The 25,009-nt window shown below is 39.9% G+C and overlaps 1 protein-coding gene across 6 annotated transcripts in view; it reads left to right on the top strand.

Moving 5' to 3' along the window:
• Positions 1–13,567: 13,567 nt before the first annotated feature.
• Positions 13,568–25,009, top strand: part of FN1 (fibronectin 1) — a 44,228-nt gene continuing 32,786 nt past the window's right edge. For 3 of the 6 annotated variants that reach the window (XM_075180337.1, XM_075180335.1, XM_075180334.1), the window contains exons 1-10: positions 13,569–13,897; positions 17,376–17,504; positions 18,165–18,302; positions 20,106–20,237; positions 21,620–21,757; positions 23,150–23,308; positions 23,497–23,658; positions 23,764–23,943; positions 24,154–24,330; positions 24,727–24,879. In XM_075180337.1, the coding sequence (XP_075036438.1) occupies positions 13,765–13,897; positions 17,376–17,504; positions 18,165–18,302; positions 20,106–20,237; positions 21,620–21,757; positions 23,150–23,308; positions 23,497–23,658; positions 23,764–23,943; positions 24,154–24,330; positions 24,727–24,879 (1,501 nt within the window). In that variant the 5' untranslated portion in view covers positions 13,569–13,764. Of the gene's footprint in view, positions 13,898–17,375; positions 17,505–18,164; positions 18,303–20,105; positions 20,238–21,619; positions 21,758–23,149; positions 23,309–23,496; positions 23,659–23,763; positions 23,944–24,153; positions 24,331–24,726; positions 24,880–25,009 lie in introns of all 6 variants that reach the window. The other 3 variants (XM_075180338.1, XM_075180333.1, XM_075180339.1) reach the window with 2 other exon arrangements.

Below are 25,009 nucleotides of genomic sequence, written 5' to 3'. Positions count from 1 at the left end.
TTCTTATTATATTGTGGTGACCACTCATCTATGCAGTCCAGGTACATTTTTTGGTGCGATTCAGACAAGTTCAGGGTTTTTAAATTATATTGTGGTGGCCACTCCTCTACGCAGTCCAGGTACATTTTTTGGTGCGATTCAGACCAGTTGATGGTTTTCTTATTATATTGTGGTGACCACTCCTCTACGCAGTCCAGGTACATTTTTTGGTGCGATTCAGACCAGTTCAGGGTTTTTAAATTATATTGTGGTGACCACTCCTCTACGCAGTCCAGGTACATTTTTTGGTGCGTTTCAGACCAGTTCAGAGTTTTTAAATTATATTGTGGTGACCACTCCTCTACGCAGTCCATGTACATTTTTTGGTGCGATTCATACCAGTTCAGGGTTTTTAAATTATATTGTTGTGACCACTCCTCTACGCAGTCCAGGTCCTTTTTTTGGTGCGATTCAGACCAGTTCAGGGTTTTAAAATTATATTGTGGTGACCACTCCTCTACGCAGTGCAGGTACATTTTTTGGTGCGATTCAGACCAGTTGATGGTTTTCTTATTATATTGTGGTGACCACTCCACTACGCAGTCCAGGTACATTTTTTGGTGCGATTCAGACCAGTTGATGGTTTTTAAATTATATTGTGGTGACCACTCCTCTACGCAGTCCAGGTACATTTTTTGGTGCGTTTCAGACCAGTTCAGAGTTTTTAAATTATATTGTGGTGACCACTCCTCTACGCAGTCCAGGTACATTTTTTGGTGCGATTCATACCAGTTCAGGGTTTTTAAATTATATTGTGGTGACCACTCCTCTACGCAGTCCAGGTACATTTTTTGGTGCGATTCAGACCAGTTGATGGTTTTCTTATTATATTGTGGTGACCACTCCTCTACGCAGTCCAGGTACATTTTTTGGTGCGATTCAGACCAGTTCAGGGTTTTTAAATTATATTGTGGTGACCACTCCTCTACGCAGTCCAGGTACATTTTTTGGTGCGATTCATACCAGTTCAGGGTTTTTAAATTATATTGTTGTGACCACTCCTCTACGCAGTCCAGGTCCTTTTTTTGGTGCGATTCAGACCAGTTCAGGGTTTTTAAATTATATTGTGGTGACCACTCCTCTACGCAGTGCAGGTACATTTTTTGGTGCGATTCAGACCAGTTGATGGTTTTCTTATTATATTGTGGTGACCACTCCACTACGCAGTCCAGGTACATTTTTTGGTGCGATTCAGACCAGTTGATGGTTTTCTTATTATATTGTGGTGACCACTCATCTACGCAGTCCAGGTCCTTTTTTTGGTGCGATTCAGACCAGTTCAGGGTTTTTAAATTATATTGTGGTGACCACTCCTCTACGCAGTGCAGGTACATTTTTTGGTGCGATTCAGACCAGTTGATGGTTTTCTTATTATATTGTGGTGACCACTCCACTACGCAGTCCAGGTACATTTTTTGGTGCGATTCAGACCAGTTGATGGTTTTCTTATTATATTGTGGTGACCACTCATCTATGCAGTCCAGGTACATTTTTTGGTGCGATTCAGACAAGTTCAGGGTTTTTAAATTATATTGTGGTGGCCACTCCTCTACGCAGTCCAGGTACATTTTTTGGTGCGATTCAGACCAGTTGATGGTTTTCTTATTATATTGTGGTGACCACTCCTCTACGCAGTCCAGGTACATTTTTTGGTGCGATTCAGACCAGTTCAGGGTTTTTAAATTATATTGTGGTGACCACTCCTCTACGCAGTCCAGGTACATTTTTTGGCGCGATTCATACCAGTTCAGGGTTTTTAAATTATATTGTGGTGACCACTCCTCTACGCAGTCCAGGTACATTTTTTGGTGCGATTCAGACCAGTTGATGGTTTTCTTATTATATTGTGGTGACCACTCCTCTACGCAGTCCAGGTACATTTTTTGGTGCGATTCAGACCAGTTCAGGGTTTTTAAATTATATTGTGGTGACCTCTCCTCTACGCAGTCCAGGTACATTATTTGGTGCGATTCAGACCAGTTCAGGGTTTTTAAATTATATTGTGGTGACCACTCCTCTACGCAGTCCAGGTACATTTTTTGGTGCGATTAAGACCAGTTGATGGTTTTCTTATTATATTGTGGGGACCACTCCTCTATGCAGTCCAGGTACATTATTCGGTGCGATTCAGACCAGTTGATGGTTTTTTTATTATATTGTGAGGACCACTCCACTACGCAGTCCAGAAAAATACCGTGTTGCAACGTTTTGGACTAATAACAATATTGTGAGGTGTTCAGAATACACTGTAAATTAGTGGAAATGATTGTTATTGAATGTTATTGAGGTTAATAATAGCGTAGGAGTGAAAATAAGCCCAAAAACTTGATTTTTGAACTTTTTATGCTTTTTAAAAAAAAATCCGAATCCAAAACCTTAAATCCGAACCAAAACCTTTCGGCAGGTGTTTTACGAAGCAAATCCGAACCCAAAACCTCAAGAAAATCCGAATCCAAAACACAAAACACGAGACACCAAAAGTCGCCGGTGCACATCCCTAATTACAACATGGTTTGTCCAGGAACACACTTACTCCCTTGTTTTTGCTTTGTTCTCCTTAATGACTCATTAGTATTTCTAGACTATTACAGGCAATCAGATAATGCCAGGACTGGTTTCATGCAGATGCATTAGCTTCAGAACGTAGCGAATATTCCAAGGGACTACTAGCAATGTACTTACAATTACTTAAAAATGTAATATTTCTTTTAGATCGTTTAAATCACTTGGCTCATGAGTTTGCACCTGTCAGATAGAATGTTAGCAGATTTTTCAAATTGAGTTGGGATTTTCTGTAACAAACTGGACATGAGAAAAGGTGTTTTGATGTACAAGGTGAAGATACAGCAAATACACCTGCCATGATCCATTTACCATGACTGTATGCCCTACATTACCATTACAACTTTACACCTTAAGTGACCCACAGTGACTTCACAAAGTGCCATCATCATCATCATTTATATAGCGCCAGCAAATTCCGTAGCGCTTTACAATTGGGAACAAACATTAATAAAACAATACTGGATAATACCAGCACAGTGATCTACACAATACATACAATATACAGCTCATTCATGTTACCAGTATCATGTGGTTAGTGTACAAAACACACCTTTACATGGTTGTTGGTATAAAACTCAGATTCATTTAAATGTGGATAGTATACAGTACAGACCCCATTTATAGTGGCTAGTATCATTATCAGCATGCCATACAGAGCCATTCCTGGTGGCTAGTGTACAATCAGACTTCTTCATTGTGGCTAGTTTTTAAAGCTAACATTTCCCTATTGGTTAAAATAGATACTTTCCTTGTAGCTAGAGGACAAAACAGACATGTTCCCGGTGTGCAAAGTCTACCTTTTTTTTGATGACTAGTATTCAAAGCAAGTATCTTTTAGGTGACTAGAGTATAAAACAGACTCTTTCCTATAGGCTTGTGTACTTGTGTTACCTCTTCACTCTGCCTGCATCTCAGAACTGCTATCAACCTGTTCTATTCTACAGGTTGACAACACTTAGGGGTACTACCATATATGAAAAATGTTTTCTTCAAGACATTTGTGGCAATTGGTGCAAAAGGAAATGTGGTTTGCTCATTTTATAAACTGCACTAATGACAAATCTCCTTGATTGCTGTTACCTCTGCACCAGTTTCAAGAATGTTCCTGAATTACCTTATTCTAAAATTTAATCAGTTAACTGTCAACACCCCATCCACATAAATGTATACTGCAAAGTATGTCTGTGCTAGAGTGCTGGGCACTCTTTTCTGCCATATACATTGATATGCATTATAGACTAACCAAAACATACAATTATTTTTAGGACTCATCAAATGTTTACCCATGATTATTTCAAACACAACTGACTGAACAAAACTTTAAATCGATTCTAACATTTCTGACATTGTTTAGCTATATGAATGTGCATACTTGTCTTCTGCCTCATCTGGTTCCACTTCTACATGCATATTCTTTATTTCAAGCAAATTCTCTCCTCTTCAGCATGCCTATGAATGGTAGGTCACAGAGAATCAATCACATTACTCTACAGCAGAACCTTCTGCAGGAGAGTGTAATGGATCACTTCAAACTGTATCTATGTTGGAAGACAACATGTTTATTCACAGGTTACATCCTGTACAGTACAGTACAGTGTGTACCTTTTTATAACCCATCCCTCTATATATCTTTAGGATATTTGATGTTTTAAACCAAGATTAAGGGGACATTATTGGGAGTCTGAGGTTTTTTTTTTTCCTGTATGGCCGGCTAACCTTACCCATATCAGGATTATCACTGGTGATAACAATGTTATCCCTGAAACACCCTTCTCATATATTGGGCAATATGATAATGAATCCTATCGCCGGCGAAAACACACATTTTTCCAGCAATAGGGCTCTTTGCCCACGAATACAGATTGGATGTTGTGGACAAAGGACAGTTCCGAGTCAAGGGGGACAAATAGGAAGTGAGCACGAGGGATATGGTTTTTTTGTTGTGTCGTCAACAGAAATTGCAATGTCAGGTAGATAGCTTGTGTTGACTAGTGGGAAGATTACTAACTCAGAACTTGAGTTTGAGCGCTGACTGAACATCCAAGATGAAATTGCAGAAAGACATTCGGTGACGTGAGCCGTTAGCGGTCCCAAGTGAAATAATTAGCACTATCTGTGGATCTTTCAAAATATTTCAGTCAGTAATGAGTACATGCGTGCTCCAAAGAGATATGGAAAACTAGCACTGTTAGGGGTACTTGAGGACTGGGTTTAGGAAACACTGACTTAAAGGATAGATGTATATGGGTATCATTCGCATAGAGGTAGTATTGAAATCCAAAATTTTAATTTTTAGCTTTTCCAAGAGAAGTGGTATAGGTCAGTGTAGGATATAATTAGGTGCCCTTGACGCTGGGATGCAGGCTTGAATTTTTTGATCAAAATATGAACTAATACCTCATGTTTTCATTTTGCTAGATACACACAGATATGCAGTGTAAAGGATAAGAGCTGACAACTGAATTTTTGTTTTGTATACATATATGGGCGTTTATATTGCCATGCAGCTGGTACCTTATACAATATGGGATATACCAAGCATGGGCTTATTGCCATGCAGCTGGTACCACAGACAATATGGGATATATCAAGCGCGGGCTTATTGCCATGCAGCTGGTACCATATATAATGTGGGATATACCGAGCGCAGGCTTGTTTTTTCTCTGGTTTTGTTTCAAAATATTGCCTTATTGTCATAGCAGCTGTCCTTCAAGCCTATTTAAGGCACATTTGGGTGTGGCTCACAAGCAATCCCTTGCTAGATGTAAACCCCTATACCTGGGAGGTGAGTGCATCTGATTTTAACTGCATTTTAATGGTGTTTAAAGCATATAGGTCAGTGTAGGATCTGCATATGAGGTGCCCTTGATGTTGGGATGCAGGCTTAAATGTTTTGATCAAAATATGAACTAATACCTCATGTTTTCATTTTGCTAGATACACACAGATATGCAGTGTTAAGGATAAGCGCCGACAACTGTCTTTTTGTTATGAAAAAGAGGTGACCCTAAAACAGAGCCTTGCAGTATTTCAACTGATAGAACGAGCAAAGAGGAAATGGAACTAAAGAACCAAACACTGAAGCAGCATTTTTGAACAGTAGTATTAGAACTAAGGCATGACAGTGTCTTGAAGAACTAGGGAATATAGCGTTTGTACAAAATGGTCAGGGTAAGAGATATAGATTTGGTACTGGAGGCCGAATGAGAAACTTAGTTCCCCAATAGGTGTACAGTGAGAAAAGTAAAGTGCCAAGAGCAGAGCTTTATGGGTCCCAACAGATAGTGGAAGCGGAGGCGAGGATGTTCCAGAAGTAGAAACTCTCATTGAGCCATTCGATAGATAGGAAGTAAACCAAGAAACAACTGTCATGATGGTCAATGAAGTTAGTATTAGCTTTTAGATTTAGCAGATATCAAAATCATTGACCCCCTTAGTGCATTGACTGTGGAGTGCTGGGAACAAAACCCATCCTGAAGAGGGCATTGTCATCACTGGTGGTATCCCCTTTTCAAATAATGGGTGATGTAATAACAAGCCCTATCACTGGCGAAAATAAACAAATTATGTTACCTGTTAATTTCATTTTCCCAAACAACTCAATGGCAGCCCTGCGAGAAATGGGTTAATTCCCCACTCAGCTGAGCACAGACAACAAAATAAAATGCCTGAGCCTATAGAATGAGATTCTCGTCTTCCTCATATTCTTGGAATAACTTTCCAAGCTTGGTCTGAAAAATATAATGCACAACAAGCGTGCGAATATTAGGGCTGCCATGGAGTCCTTCAAGGAAACAAAATTAACAGGTAACAATTTGTTTATTCCCTCTTTGTAGTCCCTGACAGCCCGGAACATTTGGATGTACCCAGTCAGTGAAACCATTTGACAGCACAAAAAATATTTATTGATAGCGAGTCCTTATTCCAAACTGAGCTTCATTTACAGATGTCACATCCGGCATATAAGGTTTTGTTAAAGTTTGGATTGTAGACCAATCTCACATATATATATGCACACACACACACCCATATACACATGTCCCCCTCATCACACCTCTGTTCCCCCTCTTTACACAATACTTTACTTATCTTCCTGAAAAACTGAAAATCAAAGATCTATAGCACAGCAAAACCATTTACACAGTTGATTTTAAAATTCCCTATTGCCATATATTTTTTCAAGAAAAAAAAAAATATTAACATTTTCACAAAGCTATCTCCAATCCACTTAAAGTACAGTCTCACGGAGCTTGGCCATTGTGGGAGTGGCCAAATAAAATGTATAACTTAAACAATCACACACTTGATGACATAGAACCTCCCCAATGGAAAGAGACAGCTGCATATATCCAGCCAATTCAGACCGGGGGTCAAAGTTTGGCTTAATAGCCAGTTTGAAGTTATCTTAGTTCTGAAAATTGTGCAACTTTGGTAATTTTAAATTATATGTAGGTTCTACATCCGTGTAAAAAATGTAAAACGCTCAAGTTTTTCTCTCAGTTGTACTTATTTGGAGTTGCTGTGTATGCAGGTATACTGCGATAATGGAACCAATTTCAGCATAATTAAGTGACAAGTTGTTGAAGCTGAGGAACAAAACCAAGATGTACCAGAACCATCATATACAGTAATTTATTCCAATAATTAAACAATACATGATGACATTGTCCGGTACACTTTCATGAAAACACACTCACACTCGCTCTCTCACCGTCTTCGGATGCTGCCTGTTCTCTCCTGCATCACACACATGCTGTCCATGTGGAAGGAAGGGGCGGGGCCACACTGCAAGGCGGAGAGCTGTCCATAGTTGCCAATTCCGCTTATAACAAGCGGAATTGGGCTTGTTTTTTTTCCCAGAGTTGCAGGGTTTTGCTGGTGGTCGCGGGTTACCGGTTTTTGGGCTTCACAACATTTTTTTTTTTTTTTTTCAACAAACTTTATTGTCTTGTGTATAATAACGCTTTAGTCAGTGTAAGGACGCTGCTGGTCCCTTACGTGGGCGTGACCTCAGGTGTTGGTAGGTAAACTTCAGCGTTGGCTCCTCTTGGGGGAGCCTGTCTGTGTTGTATGCAGTAGATATTGAGAGTATATATGCGACCAGACAGAACATGATGTGTGTAATTATAGTGTAAAGCTAGGGATTTATTGTAGTGTACAGAGAAAACAAACCCCTAAAGTGCAGCTATAACTCCTGAGTCTTCATCTTTAGTTACTATAAGTGCAGAAACTGCTGCAGATCCCAATACTATTAATATCTTGATATTTGCATCATAAATAAAAAAATAATTATTTTTTTGGGCTCTTTATAGGATTGTTTGGGCTTGTTTTTCATTTCAGAGTTGGCAACCCTGTCAGCAGCTATAAGCAGGAGTGGCTGGTCCCAGGAGAGGGGCCAGCCACTGTAAGAATACGGCACCACAGACAGGACAGAGGTTTCTGGGAACTAGGACACCCCCTACATTCAGGAGCGCGCCTCAGTTACAACAAAATGATAGTAGAAAACGAATATACAGATAAGAACAATGCAGCAGAATAAATTGCATGGCATACAAAAACAATACAGCATAAATCAAAACAGGGACTGAGAGTTGGTAGACATGAGACAGAGCAGTGGCGGAACCAGGGGGGGGTGGGGGCGATCGCACCCCCTAGCAGGGGCTTGCTGCCGACGGCTGCACACTATGTGCAGGTCTGTTCGGCAGAGACAGACAGAGAGTGTGCTGCCCGGCTTCTCCGATTGTGTTTTAAACACAATCAGAGCAGCAGGCGGGACACTGTCCCTGCCTGTCTCTGCCGAACGGACTTGTACATGGCTCTGGGTCCATTCTCTTTAAAAACTCAGCCCCTGATCATCTAGTTGCAATTTAAATTTGGTGCCTTTAACACCAGTGTAAAATCCAGAGGTTTACGTCTCTCTATGCAGTGGCGTACGCAGGGGGGGTTTCTGGGTCTCCAGAAACCCCCCCACCACCTCAACTAAAAAAGTGCCCTGCATATTGGCACTGTAGTATACAGCAGCCGCGGCGCTGTCTAAGAAGCGTCCGCGGCGGTGCTGTATTGTATACAGCACCGCCGCGGATGCTGTATTGTATACAGCACCGCCGCGGATGCTTCTTTGACAGCGTTGTGGCTGTTGTATACTACACTGCAGCCGAAACGGAGCTGCCGCGTATGCGCGGCAGCTCTCTAGGGTTTGTTTTTTTTCCAGGGGTGGAGGAAACCCCCCCTGAAAAATCCTCTGTGCGCCCCTGCTATGATACACCAGACAGGTCTTTAACAAAGAAGGAAGACATGGCCCCGCTGCCCTGATCAACTGGGGAAAGGGAGATGCCAGAGGGAGCTAACCCCTGCCCTGGGTAGCAACCTAACTGCTGTGCGACCCCAAGTTCCGGTCTCCAAGCCCAGGTATGCAGATAATGTATAAAAAAAAAAAAACACCATTACACTGACCTACACTACACTCTGCCCTACTCAGCTGGATAAGAAAGAAAAAAAAAAAAATACTCCGCCAGGGAGTCCAAAATGAAAACACCCATTTGCAGGCAATAGAGCTCTACACGTGCTGATAAATAAACCCCCATATGTATGACCATTAGTCACATCATAGCACAAGTCCTAGGTCTGGGTATGAAGAGAGACCTCTTACCTGGATCCGCTTTCATATTTTACTGTAATTCTTGTAAAATTACACTGTTGATGATATTTATGCTTTGTTCTGCTCCTCTTGAAAAGTTGTTGGTGCTTCTTCTGAGTAGAAAGTTTCCCTGTAAATTTTGTGCAGCTGCCCATTTGCTTTTACTCTAAAACTTTCCATGGCCATATTATTCTTTACAGGAAAGCTTTATGTTGCTTATGACTCAGCGTGGCAAAGACTAATGAGATTCATAGCTGCATCTGTGAAAGGAAACGTACAGAGCCTTCCTATACACCTGTCACACTGTATCCTGGAAATGTAGTAGTACTGTCATAAATGTAGGACATGCTATGACACTAGTGTACATCATCAAGATCAGCAACTGATGTGACTAACAAATCATATTCAAAGCATGGCTGATGAATAAGACAGTAATATTCTAATTTTGTATTGTGAACTTTACCGCTACGCATTTTTTTTTATTTTGAAACCACATAAACAGATGAGAGTACATACTTACAGGCTAGTAAGTAACAAGTAGCTGTTATTACAGACAATCCAAATAACAGTTATGACAACCTGCTACAACAGCACTACACCAAATGAAAAGTAAAGTAAGTAAGTTTGAAAAACAGTTATAGAGAAGAAGTTTGTCGTCATTTTTTAAGGGAGGGGAGAGGGGGAGAAGGGGGAGAGGGTGGAAGATTACATTTCTCAATCAACTATTTCCAGGAACAGGCGAATGTTTCCAATTTAACCAAGGTGTCCATACCTCAAAATTTGGGTACCTTGTCATTCAGTAGGGCTGAGATATGTTCCATAGAAGAGATAAACCAAATGCAGTTAAACAGCTCTGTTTTGTAAGGGGCGAAAGGTTACTTCCATGCTCTTGCAATGAGAAGCTTGGAAGCCTGATAGATATGTGCAATTAGACAGTTTTCTGTCTTATGTCAGGGATGGGTTGATTCAGTAAAATCTGAGCTGGCACCTTGGAGACTGATACCAGTTACCTTGCGTACCACTGCCAAAGTAAGGTTCCAAAAGGTTTGAATAACAGAGCAGTCCCACCAAATATGCAAAAAGGTACCCTTGGCCCACAGAGCACCAGCAACGATTAGATACTGATGGATACATACAATGCAACTTTTCTGGGACTAGAATGAATAAGTGAATACATTTTATAACAATTTCCTTGTATCCCTGCATTAATGGAAACCTTCACTGTTCTCGTACATATAATGGACCACTCCTCCCTGTCCAACAAAACCCCCAGGTCGCATTGCCAAGCCTCCTCGTGTGGCTCGGGAGTTTGGTCTAGTAGGGCTGTAAGCATTCGGTACATAACTGAAATGTTGCCTGTGAGTCCAGCAGAGTATATACAATGCCGTTCAAATGGGGATAATTTAAGCAGTTGGGTGGATCTGGCTTGTGATTGTATGAAGTTCCAAATTTGTATATATTGAAAATGTGCCAAGGTGGATGGGTGGCATTTATTCTGAATTTCATCGTATGAGGCTGGGGCGTTTTCCCCCACAATATGCAAAAAACGCTCAATTTTGTGCCTTCTCCACCAGACGGCTACCGCTGCTGACCTCCCTGGTTGAAAAAGTGAATGAGTCCAGATAGGTGTCAGGGTAGATGGGTAAGGCCTGTCCAACCTGCGGCCCTCCAGATGTTTGTGAACTACAAGTCCCAGCTTGTAGTTAGACTGTTTTTTTGTTGGCCAGGTCCCATGTATTTAGTGTGAGAGATATAGAGGGGCAGGAGTATGACGAGGCACGTCTGCATGATCTAGGAAGCCATGGCAGGTGATGCACGGGAGCAGTTGGAGACAGAGCATTTTCGATGTCCACCCACTTTAAGGCTGGGATAGAGGTGCCTTGAGAGAACATTACTCAACTGCATGGCCTGATAATATTCTTGTATTAACGGGAAGCCAAGACCTCCTGCCTCTTTAGGCTTAGCCAACAAGATCTTCCCTGATCTGGGTTTCTTTCCCTGCCATACAAAGCGGTTGCAAATCGACTGAAGAGTTATTAAAGTTTTACGAGGGATTGGTACTAGGAGTGTCTGAAATAAAGTAAGCGGGGAAGAATGTTCATCTTGATTACCTGAATTCTGCCTACTAGGAGATGTACTAGGGTTCCCATTTGGATAAGTCTTATTGAATATTAGCTAATAGGGGCAAATAATTTGATTTATATACCACTACACATTTTTATAGATGGTTGTGAGCTCCATGAGCTACCCAGGAAAAAAAATGTGGAAAATATATAGTAAAACAAAAAAAAAGCAAACACAAGTTAGACACCCATATAACTACATTCCAAAACACTTATGTTTTATTTATATATAGTACCAATATATTAGGCAGCGCTTTCCACAAATACTTAACCATTCACAATTGCATGCAGTTTTCATGTCCAAGATATTCTAGAGGGCATGCAATTTTCATTCATAAGGATCATTGGTCGCCATTTTTATATCTTAGCACTGCACAAGATTACAAGAACATAAAAAGCACCTCTGTGTACCAGTTCTTGTAGGCAGGACTTTTGTGCTTATAAAGTGTTTTTCCAGACTTGTATGTGTGATACTGTAAATAGCACTAAGTCACTGCCTGTAGAAGACATGAGGGTCCCAGTGCAGGAATACTCTACATCTACATCATCATCATCATTTATTTATATAGCGCCACTGATTCTGCAGTGCTGTATAGAGAACTCATTCACATCAATCCCTGCCCCATTGGAGCTTACAGTCTAAATTCCCTAACATACACACATACAGAGAGAGACTGGGGTTAATTTTGATAGCAGACAATTAACCTACCAGTATGTTTTTGGAGTGTGGAAGGAAAACGGAGCACCCGGAGGAAACCCACGCAGACACGGGGAGAACATACAAACTCCTGGTCAGGAATTGAACTAATGACCCCAGTGCTGTGAGGCAGAAGTGCTACCACTGAGCCACCATGCTGCCCCAACTCTTAGAGCATCTGCATTTTATTTTGAAACACATTCAACATATATTAGCTGGAGCTTCTAAGGCACATTAGACAGATAGCAAACTTCATTGGAAATGCAGCTACCCACTCAGTGCCAGATTATGATAAGGGCCTTCTGAAGGTTCAGGTACAGGACAGGAAGGGGACATGGACCTGTCCCATTCAAACTCAATGGTTCAAGCACAAACAACTTGACAAGTGATGAAATTATGTTGACATAATGAGTTTGGGGGTATATGCGAGCCAACTTGCTATTTATTGCAATTATATTGATTTTGGGGCTTAATTGCAGTGGGCATCCATGGCCTGAGTACTGCTAAGGGCACATGCACATGTTTTAGCACCACACCCAATTATTCATGACAAACAGAACAATAATCCCTGTATGCACTGAGTGATAAGATGTAGAGAAAGATGGGTTTGTTAAATTGAGGTGCTACCTCAGAAATATCAGAAACATATTGCTGCAGGCTACAATAAGCATCCATTGAAAAAAATATTGATATAGTCTCTTCTAAAAGATTTAGTTTAATTAAACAATATTATTGCAGAGCCCACATACCTTGGAGTCATGCATAACCGTTGTGGTAAGCCTTTACCTATCCCATGGTTTCTAAATTTATATTCACTGAATAATCACTAATCAAGTTTTCACCCACACAAGTAAAAATTAGGTATGCAAAATCCCCCATTCTTTTGAAGCAACTGTACTGCACATTAAACTAACACAAACAAAACGAGCCTCAAGCTGCATTAGGTTTCTTAATAAGAAACATCTGATCGCCATTCTCTTAATGATAGTACTACTTTCAATTTGGGCAAAAGGTTAGCACTAGTGCGTTGGTAACAGCTGTCCTTTAGTATATACTTTTCTTTCAAGAAGAGACAGTATTTAGAAGAAAAACACATGTGGAAAGACTGGAGAGTGCCAAGTGATAATGCTGACAGTCCTCATACGGGGGTAATACAATAGCAATGAGATATATGCGGAATGCAGAAACTCCACAAAGTAACTACCTAACATTACCAAAACTCTCTGGACCTATATCAACGTTGTCTTTTAAAACCGCTGCAAACCTAATGCTGGTAAAGCAATCACGGCGTGAAGATGCTCCGCACAGTTCCTCCAAACAGCTTAATCACACTCATTCCCTAGTCTTGTGTCCCTGACACTAAACACTATGCACCTCCCTCTTCTTATATAGGAGAGGAGAAATCCTCCTTGCCGTGACGTCACGAACAGGCAACAGCCAATCATATTGCCCCCAAGAGCCTCTTCTGAGTGTGTGTATATATATACTGCGCGCCCGCACTGAGCTCTCTATCCACTGCACAGCACGGAGCTGCGGTCTTATACGCTTCATTCGCTTTACTGCGCCCTCTCTGGCTATTGGGGACCATCGCTGGCATCTCTACCTTTGCTACTCAGACTTACTCGGGAAATGCGCCAGTAATTGGGGCTGCTAACATATTGAAGCTTCTATTCATTGATTATCTGCCCCCCAGCTCTGCCAAGATGCCCCGGGGGCCCCTGACAGGGCTGCTCCTGGCTCTGTGCTTGAGCGCAGCGGTGCAAGCTGACCCATCTGAGAAGACCAAAAGTTACAGTGAGGGGCTGCAGCCCATTACAGCTGCGGACACCACTCAGAGTAAGGATGAAATCTCTGCTTTTGTCTGTATTGGGGGGATTGTGTGAATCATGAAACTCTTTCAGTGAGTTTCTAGATCCCAATTTTTTTTTACAGTATCTCCGCTCCTTAACAAGGTAGGACTGCTGTAAATGGCCGTGCCCTATGAGAGCTCCCTGTTTTCTAAATTATGCTATTGAGCATTAATGACTTTTCTAACCATGTTCTGGGATGAAAGCTTGTAACATTGCACCTCTGGTTATTAAGAGCTAGAAATGCCAAATAGGATGTTCCCTACTTTGACGCTAACTATGTAATTTTGTTTTGTCCAGCACTGAATAGGTAAATAACCCCTGGGTGGGAATTTGTGTATCCGGGCTCTCTATGTGCCCTGGTTACAAAAATATAGTCTGTACAATATCTTCCATTATTGTCCTAATATTATATCACCAATTAACTTTTTTTTTTGTTTGGAACACATTGGTCTTATTAGTCATTGTTTGGCTCTTGATCGGCTAAAGATTATTTCCTCTGCTCCAGACAAAACTATAGTAAGGACAGATGTTTTAGTACTGAACTAAAAAACACACTTCCAAAGAAACCTATTGTGCATTTTATTTTAATGTTCCCTGAGTGTGTTTGAGACTATTGTTCTAGGTTCTTATCTGTTTGTTAAGGCTTTTTAACACACTGGTATTAATAATGTGTTGTTAATATTAACCTGTCCATATAAAATCATAAGTCTGCATGTTGGGCTGTGTAAGACTAATGCTGTTATCATTCAAACATTAATTGGCATGGATTTTATGAATGTTAAGTACCAACTTTAGTGACTTCTTTGTGACTGGTTATCCCTCAACCAGATAATTTATTCCTTAATTAATTTGTTTCTGTTAAGGAATTTACAAATGTTTTGCTGTTTTCACACCTACCTTAGTGGAATCTTGCATCAATTTTGTTGGGCTTTTAGTAAATGTGTAAGGGAGGAGGTAATGCTCTGTAAATTGGCCAACTACTACTTTTAGTCCAACCACAGTTATCTTTATGAAATGTCTTTGTTCTGTCACTTCTGAATATTATGGGTTATATATAGACCTTAACTACCAATGTATAGCTTTTATCTTTCCAACACAGAACTATTGTTGCATCCCATCTGGTTTTCTTGTCATAACAGGCACTAATGTGATACTCTGGCAGACATTAGATATTTAAGATGTTTGATCGTAAACCATGTCGTATGGCAAACTAGATTATATATTCTGAAATATTTAATGGTATGCCAAATGTGTAAATTATAGACTTTGCATTTTACTTCCTTTTCTCGTAAAACTAGCAGTCTCCTAATGCGTTTCCTCGAGAATGAAATTTGCTTCCAGAGGGAACAATGTTCACAGAAAGCTGTAAGAAAAAAAAAAAACAGCCTAGAAATCCTTTCTCTGTTCTGCTTATGGTAGTAATACTTAACAAAGGATGAGTGGATGCCAACAGCAGTAAACCTCATAAACTGCTTTGTCCAGCCTCTTGTCAATTTGCTCCATGTAGCCTTAGGCTAGCTAAAGTCTGCTACTTATTGCACCTTTTGTCACTCTACACACCAGGTTTAAATGCAATTACAAAGTAAGCACTACAATTCAAAGAAAACCCTTTGTTCTCCCTTCCCCCTCACCAAAGCAGTCTCTTAATGTGTTTGAAGTAATAAGCAACTAAAGTGCAAAGTACCAATCTATATTTGATTTGGGGAAATACAAATACTGTTCAGTACTCTTATGGGAATGTGTCCCAAATCTTTTATCTATACACAAAGTTGCTAATGATGACCCCATCTTTTAGTGTAGTCTTACAGTGGTGGTTTCAACACATAAGTACTAGTGAAAAGTTGTGTGTTTTTTTTTTTTTTTTAAATGTTACATTACATGTTAAGTGTAAAGGTTGTCTACTAGCATTGCTCAAAAGGTGCAAATATGTACTAAACCAGATCAACAATTGGCTTTCATCTGTCTAGTAAAAGCTAAAAAAAATAAATCGCATATGTACTTCTTTGTTTGGTTTTAGTTTAAATTTGCAGCTTTTTGAGTAATGTTTGTAAATCTCCATGAGGATTAAACTGAAGGTTGAGTGGCTGTCAGACATCCTCAATATACCTGGGGGTATATTTACTAAACTGCGGGTTTGAAAAAGTGGAGATGTTGCCTATAGCAACCATTCAGATTCTATATCCTTTTGTTTAGTACATTCTGCAAAATGACAGCTAGAATCTGATTGGTTGCTATAGGCAGCATCTCCACTTTTTAAACCCACAGATTAGTGAATATACCCCCTGGTGTCCGACATTAATCCTGTTATCTGGTCCAATTTGGCCACACACATAGGTTGCTAAATTGATTGCGATCTGTATGTTTAACCCCTTGGGCCAAGACGTCTGCATTTCAGCATCACTAGGGCTTGTTTAGATATTTGTAAGATGACCACATGCACAGGTTGATGGGGGGCCATCTGCAGTCCTCTTCTTACTGCTCTTCTGCACACAACAGTCTGTATGGCCATATTACACTTTTCCACTAGAAAGTGGAATTCTTGCGCAATGTGTATATACTTCAATAGCTTTCTTATACTTAATATTTGTGATGGTTAGTGTGATTTTAAAGACAGTCAACACAACTGTATAGAATGCCAACTGTAAACTGCACTGTTATCCCAAATAAATGTTTGGGTCCTCTCCTTTGGTTTTACCATAGACATGCACAATTTGGTTGTGTCTGTCAGAAACTACGTTTTAACGCTTTGATTTGAATGGTGTTGATAAAGTATTACATTGCTGATACTTGATAAAGGTTTTGGATAATTTGCAGGATTATGATTAGTGGTCACCTGGTCACTGGAGCTTCATAATTGTTAGATCACTGAAATATTTTTGTAAAGTGTTCTCAGTCTGCTAACTGGATGCAGGTGATGTGCTCTAGTTATGGGACATATACACTGCCAGAGTAAATACCTATGTCTAAAAAGATTCATTGTAGCTCTGTTAACATCCCAGTCATTCATCTTGCTAACATCTGGGGCCCAAGGAATAGGGTCTACTGAAATGTTCTTTATTAGAGAAACCAAGAAGCATAACTGTTCCATATTATCGCACATGGGAAAATCCAGTGTGCTCCTAATAATAAATATATCACCTGTCAAAATCAATTTATTGAGTGCCCCAGAATTTGTCAGTGAGCTAATGGTGTAGACTATCAATATGATCGGCCTGCTGATTTTTCTTATCAACTGTAATGTCATGGTCTATGAATGGTAAATTTCACCAGGTTTAATAATATTTTGCCTTGCTGAACTCCTAAGGCTGTATAATACACCTAGGCTTTCTTTTGCTATGCCACTGGAATTATAAATTGGTATTCAATATGATGTTTCTTACATGATATGATCTTCTGAGCTGCTCCTTTAGACATTGTACTGAAATCCTATTTGATTTTCACATGTAACAATTTGCTTTAAACAGGAGGTTGCTTTGATAATGGAAAGGCTTACAGTATTGGGCAGCAATGGGAACGGACTTACCTGGGCAACACATTGGTGTGTACCTGCTATGGAGGCGGTAGAGGCTTCAATTGTGAAAGTAAACCAGAAGGTGGGTATTTTTCCAGGGACGTGTGTTCTCTCTGGAGTTTATAGTCTTTCAGAAAGAGGCCCCTTTTTATTACAATGTCAGACCTGGTGACTATTCAAAGAATGTCCACTACACTGATATACTGGTCGATTCAATCCCTCCCTATCTAGTGAGATACCTGGGGGTAAATGTATCAAGCTGAGAGTATTCCGGCGGGTTTGAAAAACCAATCAGAATCTAGCTATCATTTATTTAGTACATTCTTCAAAATTATAGCTAGAATCTGATTGGTTGCTATAGGCAACATCTCCACTCTTCAAACCTGCCGGAAAACTCTCAGCTTGATACATTTACCCCCTGGTATTTTATAGTCGTTCTGAAATGGGGGGTGGGACTCAGAGGTTTGTGTGCTCTTATCTAGAATATATATGTACCTTTTATAGTCAACAAATATCAGGAATTTGTCAAAGTACTTATGAACCATATTGTGGCATTGATGCTAGATGAAAATTGAATACTTTACAGACATCATGAATCTGTCTAGTAAGTACTTCCACTAACAAAATGGAATGTTCCTTCATTGGCAGGGAGTTGAGCATTAGTCCTCGTCTGAAAACATTAAGTGATATACACACTTCATTTTTACATCCATAAATGACAGACCGTTTCATTCCTAAACAGCTGAAGAAACTTGTTTTGACAAATACACTGGCTCCACATATCGTGTTGGGGAAACTTATGAGCGACCTAAAGACAGCATGATCTGGGACTGTACCTGCATTGGAGCTGGAAGAGGACGGATTAGCTGCACGATTGCAAGTAATGACCCCCTAATATTCTGCATTGATTGCTTATGCAGAATCATTTTCATATTGTATGTGTTTGCTGTATTTGGCCATTTGTTCCTCTGACTGCATATCAAGGCATTCCTGTGTCGCATGTAAATCAGGTCCTATTGTATAGCCAAGAGCATAAAAGCGTAAATGTGCCAATTCGAGGGGGGTGAAACCAGATGTTCCTGTCTGCAGAGGGTGGGTTCTCTGTTGAATTGACAGATCTAGACTTGGAGTAATCTGTTCATGAATAATCATTCCACTATCAGGTAAATATATCATGAACAGGGTACTTTTCTCTTAGTCCCCATGAAACTTGGGTCTTAAACTTCTCTTAAAAATGAATCTGATCGTGACAATCTATGATCTCCCACAATGTAAAGAGGTTTTAAACACCACTACTTGCTAGACTAAAATTTCAGAAGACTTATGGGGGAGATTCAATCCAAAGGAAAGTGCCACCAGAACCTTGTATAATGAGAATCATGGTGATGCCCAGCCTGAAATCTCCGCATGTCATAGAGGTGTGAAGAAAAAGAACGAGGAGAGATTTCTACAAATAAAATCCAAAAGTTACCCTTTATTTTTGTATAATAAAATACACTTTTTTTTTATTGTGACCATTTGTATCCTAAATTGCTGGTGCCCAATTCATGGAACTTTTCTCTTGCAATTTGTAAAAAAAAAATGTATTAACTATGGTGCAAGCTATAGGTTTAATTAGAGCAACTCCCCAGCCGACAGCTGTTTAATCGTAGCCATTTGCCTTTTAAATCAGGCTTGATTAGAGATTCAGTTACTGTGTTTATACACACATACATTAATTTGCATGGGGATTGTTTAGGGCCTGACTCTCACTAATTGTTTTTAAACTGCATTAAGATTAGCTGACTGTTGACTTGAATGAGATTAGAACTGGCTCACTTTGCAGTAAATCCCAGCTAGCCAGCCACTGTAAAGCTGTTCCAATTCTTTATAGCTGGCTCTGTGATGGTATAAAGAAAACGAAATAAATTTGCAGTACAAGCAGGGCCGGTGCTAGGGTCCTTGGCGCCCTAGGCACATTTTCAAAATTCGCGCCACCCCCCCCCCCCCCCCCCCCCCGTCTTTTCTTAGCTTAACTTGCCTCCTCTCTGCTCCGTCTGCTCCCCTCCACTCACTGACAATGTCGGGCCGTGATGATGATGTCAGGGAGTGGAGGTGAGGAGACGTAGCAGAGAGGCGGCGGTGGTGATGATCAATAGTCCCTCTCCCCCTCCCTCTGGATGTATCTGAAGCTGTGCGGCGGCCGTGAAAGGTATGGTCAGCGGTCGCCGCAAAGTTTTAAAGAAAATTTTAATCTGTGGCGCCCTCCAGAGTCAGGTGCCCTAGGCAAGTGCCTAACCTTGCCTAATGGGAGTGCCGGGCCTGAGTACAAGCTATGATAGTCTTGTGTAATTAGGGGGCTGATATAGGGTGGTGGCTTGGACAACTCTGTAAAGGTTTCTACACACAGGCATTTTGAAGAATCTGTTACAGCACTTCCCCCTTTCACCAGCAGTGCTAGGCTGGTAAATGGGAAAATGAGATTGCAGAGGAAGGGTCACTTCGCCGGGACTCCCAGAGTAGCCACAGCATGATGCGTTCCTGCAGTGCTTAAATATCGCTGCGATGCATATTTAGTGGCACCACATTGTAATGATGCATAGACTCCCTAGTGTTTATAAATAAGACCAGAGCTATAGTGTCTGAACCCACTAGAATTGGGAAGCTTCCAAGGAGTGCTTGTCTTACTTTATCTCCATTACAGATCGCTGTCATGAAGGAGGACAATCCTACAAGATTGGAGACACTTGGCGTAGGCCCCATGAAACCGGTGGCTATATGTTGGAATGTGTTTGCCTTGGTAATGGTAAAGGAGAGTGGACGTGTAAGCCTGTAGGTAAGTGTTTTTTAAAGGGCAGATGGATTTCTGCTTTTGACCAAGAGTATCTTTCTTTCACCCTGTGTCTCTAAGCATAGGTCTGGCATGTCAAAACCAAATGTCACCTTGTTTTGTATTGAGTAGCTTGCACACTAGCTCCATATTTGGTGTAAGGAGCGCCTCGTATGCCATTTGAAGGAGTGTTCCGTTACTTTGGCAATGAGTAAAACTCGCTGCTTAATTATGCATTTGTAGTTTGTTACATTTCAAATGCTTCTTGTAAATAAATATTTATCATGCAACTATTATCAGAATTCTAACTGCAGAATGATGTAAGGAAGTGTATTTTCAATGTAATGTAGAATGGTTGGAGTGAGTTTAACTCGTATTGATAAAAGTGGCTGAGAGTCAGAAGCAGGGAGCGTTGATTGCAATCATCAAAACTGTTAAACATGCCTGGTCTAAATCAATTGTCAAATGATTGATTATAGCTTGTAAACCTTTACTTACAACTGCTTTTCCCAATGCTTTTACAGATTCTTAGTTTTGGTGTGCCTTTAAGTGTAGCATAATTGTGAAACCTTCTTATTAATAATAATAATATTTATTATCTTGTAAGGCGTCACAAAGGGTCCGCAGCGCCGTATATTACATATACAGAAAACAAAACCAAGACGCAACATGATACAAAAATGTATACAAACCCAGGTGACAGGGTAAAGCAAATCAGATTATATCTGGGACAGATAGTGAAAGGGATGGTAGAAATCAGCGAGAAGGGCACAGCTTAAAAAGACAGGGAAAAAAGGGCTAGAGAAGCAGGCCAAGAGGTACAGAGGGTAAAGGAACAGTAGTAGGAGCACACAAAGAAAGAGGGCCCTGCTCATGAGCTAACATCCTAAAGGGAAGGGGGCGACACAAATAGGGTGCTACTAACTGGGGGAGAGAGCATTTTTACATTTTGCAATTGTAATATTGTGGCTACTGTCTGTTGGCATTCTGCATGATCTTGTAACACACTTCACATTGCCCGTTTATTACCCTATTTTTGTAACTTAAGATGAATACCTCAAAGGATTTTCTAATGAAAACCTGTTTTAAATATAGGGTAGTTGCCTTTAATAAGGATACAAATCTTGCCATCTGATGCAACATCTAGGTACCTCTTAGTCATCTTTGTTTATTGAATTAACACCGTTCACCAGCTTGGGCTCCTGACAACACTTTCAGCCAACTGGTGATCATACACCTACCAGCTGTTTCCAGCACACTGAAAAGTGAAAACTATTGAGCCAGAGACAAACTAAAGTAATAATGGCTTCAGATACTCTATGTAGGAACATTTCTTCCCATGTAACTGAAAGAATTAATTAAACTCTAAATTGTTTCCATCTGGTTAGCGGAGAGATGCTACGATAATACAGCTGGTACTTCCTATGTGGTGGGACAAACGTGGGAAAAGCCATACCAGGGGTGGATGATGGTGGACTGCACGTGTTTGGGAGAAGGCAGTGGACGCATTACATGCTCTTCTAGAAGTAAGTACTTTTAATGGAGGGAGCTCTTTTGATGGCATTTTTAACCAACCTAAAATATATACTGTAATCGGGGGGGTGTAAGAACCTTTTTTTTTTTTTTTTTTTTTAAAGGATAGATTGTCTTAGTATAACTATCATCTATTTTATATAGATTGCTCAGTATAGATTTAATACAGATAGAGTTGTTTATTTAAAAATCTCTGTTGCAATTCATAAGCATTTAATGAATAATCTGTATTGATGATGAACAACTATTCACTGTTTTCCTGAATTTCGTGCAATACAGTAACAAACATGAGATATAGCAATTTAAATTTATAGCACATACCGTAACCAGTGAGGCGGTGACTATAGATTTAAGAATATTCCCAATCAAATGAGATTAGGCTGTCAACAAAATCTGAATAAAAACTAGGTTAATGACTATGAAAAATAAATGTTTAAGATGAACAATTGAATTTATCTATCTGTCTAACTGTTAGTGTATGAATTGGTAATTCATATTATTTAATGCATAAATAAAGTTTTGGCCAACACCTGAAACACTGTTAAAAATTAACATAGGATTGGGAGTCTTTGTATAGCTACAGTCCCTGTTACAACTGTCATAAAGCTAGATACCAAATGCAAGAAAAAGGGGCTCCAAGCCCTTGGTCTTTTGCCCCCATCCCCATGAAAATTTTCGTTCCTGCACCCCAGAGTGTAATCCAAAAATTGAATTGAGAAACTTATCCAGCCAATGCTGTATTTTGAATTTAACTGACCTTCTAATCTAGTGTATACTTCTGTCTGCTGCTTCTGTATGGTCATAAGGGACTTATCTGCCTTAGTATGAGCACTAAGTATTTTCCAATGTTGTAGAACAAACCGCCTTGGCAGTACTGTAAATACTTGCTACAGCTGCTTATTACGTTCATCCTGATTACTGTCAAGGCAAACGTTAAATGTTAATTTATGTCTGCTATACGGCACAGACTTGACATATCTTCCGTCCTTGACACATTTTCTATGATGTAAGTGCGCCTCTCATAAGCCATATGAGTTTTCAATGCTGTCTACAATATTAAAGCCATTTTCCTTTTTATTGTTGTCTGTGTATAGCTTGCCTTTAAAGACGTTTTGTAAAATATTTATTACTGAAATTCTTGTGTTATATTGGTTGGGAGAATGTGTTGACCGTTGCAGGTACCACTGATCTTGCCATATAAAAGTGTCGTTTTAAGCAATTCTTTTGTGTGTTTTTTTTTTTTTTTTTTGTTTTTGTGGTTTTTGGTTTTGTTTTTTTTTCAAACCTTTATCATCTATGAATGCTCCGAAACATTCTTGTAGCATTGTTTGCAGACAGTTTTCTGGCAAGACATGGGGTAACTTCTGTCCTATATTCACATACAGACAGGTGTAATGACCAGGACACCAGAACCTCCTACAGAATTGGAGATACTTGGAGCAAGACTGATGCAAGGGGGAACTTGTTGCAGTGTATTTGTACAGGCAATGGTCGTGGAGAGTGGAAGTGTGAGAGACATTCTTCTGTAGTAGCATCTGGTACAGGTGAGTTATGTGAGGCCCCGCACTCTTTCATATCTGTCTTAATAGTAGTGCACAAAATGGGTGGTGGTTTTTTTTTGTTTGTTTTTTTATTTGATATACTTTTGAGTTTAATTGCTGAATCCAAAGTATACCTGCCCTCCTTAAAATGTGTAATCTAAATCATATCTGTTTTTTCTTGTCTATTGAAGTTGGTGCACAGATACAAATCTACCCAGCTGTGTCTGATATCGAGCACTGTGTCACTGACAGTGGTACTCTATATTATGTGGGCATGAAATGGCTCAAGACTCAAGGAAATCAGCAGATGCTTTGCACATGTCTTGGCAATGGTGTCAGTTGTGAAGAAAGTGGTAAATACAGCTTCTCTTATAAATAATTTATATTTCTTTACATATAGCTCTTTGTTATTTGGACTTAATTTCTTGCTTTTTTTTTTCTCGTGTTTTTTAAAATAGTTGCCATTGTAATGTATGGAGGTAATTCTAATGGAGAACCCTGTGCTATCCCATTCATACATGATGGAAGGACTTATTATTCCTGCACAACAGAGGGTCGTCAGGATGGAAAGCTCTGGTGTGCAACCACATCTAACTATGATCAGGACAAGAAATATTCTTTCTGCACAGAACAGCGTGGTAAGTTGCTGCTCACGAAAACCAATTATGACAACTAGAGACTAATAATTGGGGCATTAATTTGCAGTTTACCATGGCAATTCCACAACTTCACTTCTGGAAGTGCAGGACCATGCTTGTACAAATAATACGCCTCTGTTTTCAATGAGCTTTAGTGTGTATGTATGTATATTTATATTTATAATTATTATTTTTATTTTTCTTATTAAGCCCTGGTTCAGACAAGAGGTGGTAATTCCAATGGAGCACTCTGCCACTTTCCATTTTTGTATAATAACCGAAATTACACAGACTGCACATCAGAGGGGCGCCGTGACAACATGAAGTGGTGTGGAACTACTTTAAATTATGATGCGGATCAGAAATTTGGCTTCTGCCCCATGGCAGGTGAGGAACACTTGTAAAGCAACATGTTTCTGATGCAAAGCTATTGAAACCTTCTCTTGAGAAATTTTGAATTTAATGCTGTGCTCCTCCTTCACTCTTGCACTAACTGCCATAACAATCCTTTATTTAAACTGGTTGCAGTATGACCTAAAGATTTTGTAACTCATATGTGATCTTTTAGAGCCAATGTTGGCTATTGTGCACAGTGCTCCTACATGATTCTCAATTATCTTAATGTTAGAGGATTCTACATGAAGTAGCAGACTTGAATCTCAGTTATAATTTAGTAAAATGATTATAGCACATAACTGATATTTCCAGTTCAGTTAACTGGTATCTAACTACCAATATGCCAGTAGCCTAAACCATTTTTTTTTCCCCACTCCCCAACTATAGCTCATGAAGAAATCTGCACAACTAATGAGGGTGTCATGTACCGTATTGGTGATCAGTGGGACAAAATGCATGACCAGGGTCACATGATGAGGTGTACTTGTGTTGGCAATGGGCGTGGGGAATGGAACTGCATTGCTTATTCTCAACTCAAAGGTAAAGGTTTTTTTGGGTTGTTTTTTTCATATTGGCTTAATATTGTGCTTTTTATGTTCAAAGTTCAAGGCTTTAGTTTACATTTACTTTATTTGGTCTTTGAAGTTCTGTGGGCAGCAGTTCAGTAAGC

The sequence above is a fragment of the Mixophyes fleayi genome, chromosome 7, assembly GCF_038048845.1.
Source record: "Mixophyes fleayi isolate aMixFle1 chromosome 7, aMixFle1.hap1, whole genome shotgun sequence".
Lineage (NCBI taxonomy): Eukaryota > Metazoa > Chordata > Amphibia > Anura > Limnodynastidae > Mixophyes > Mixophyes fleayi.
This window is presented reverse-complemented; position numbering and strand designations above follow the sequence as displayed.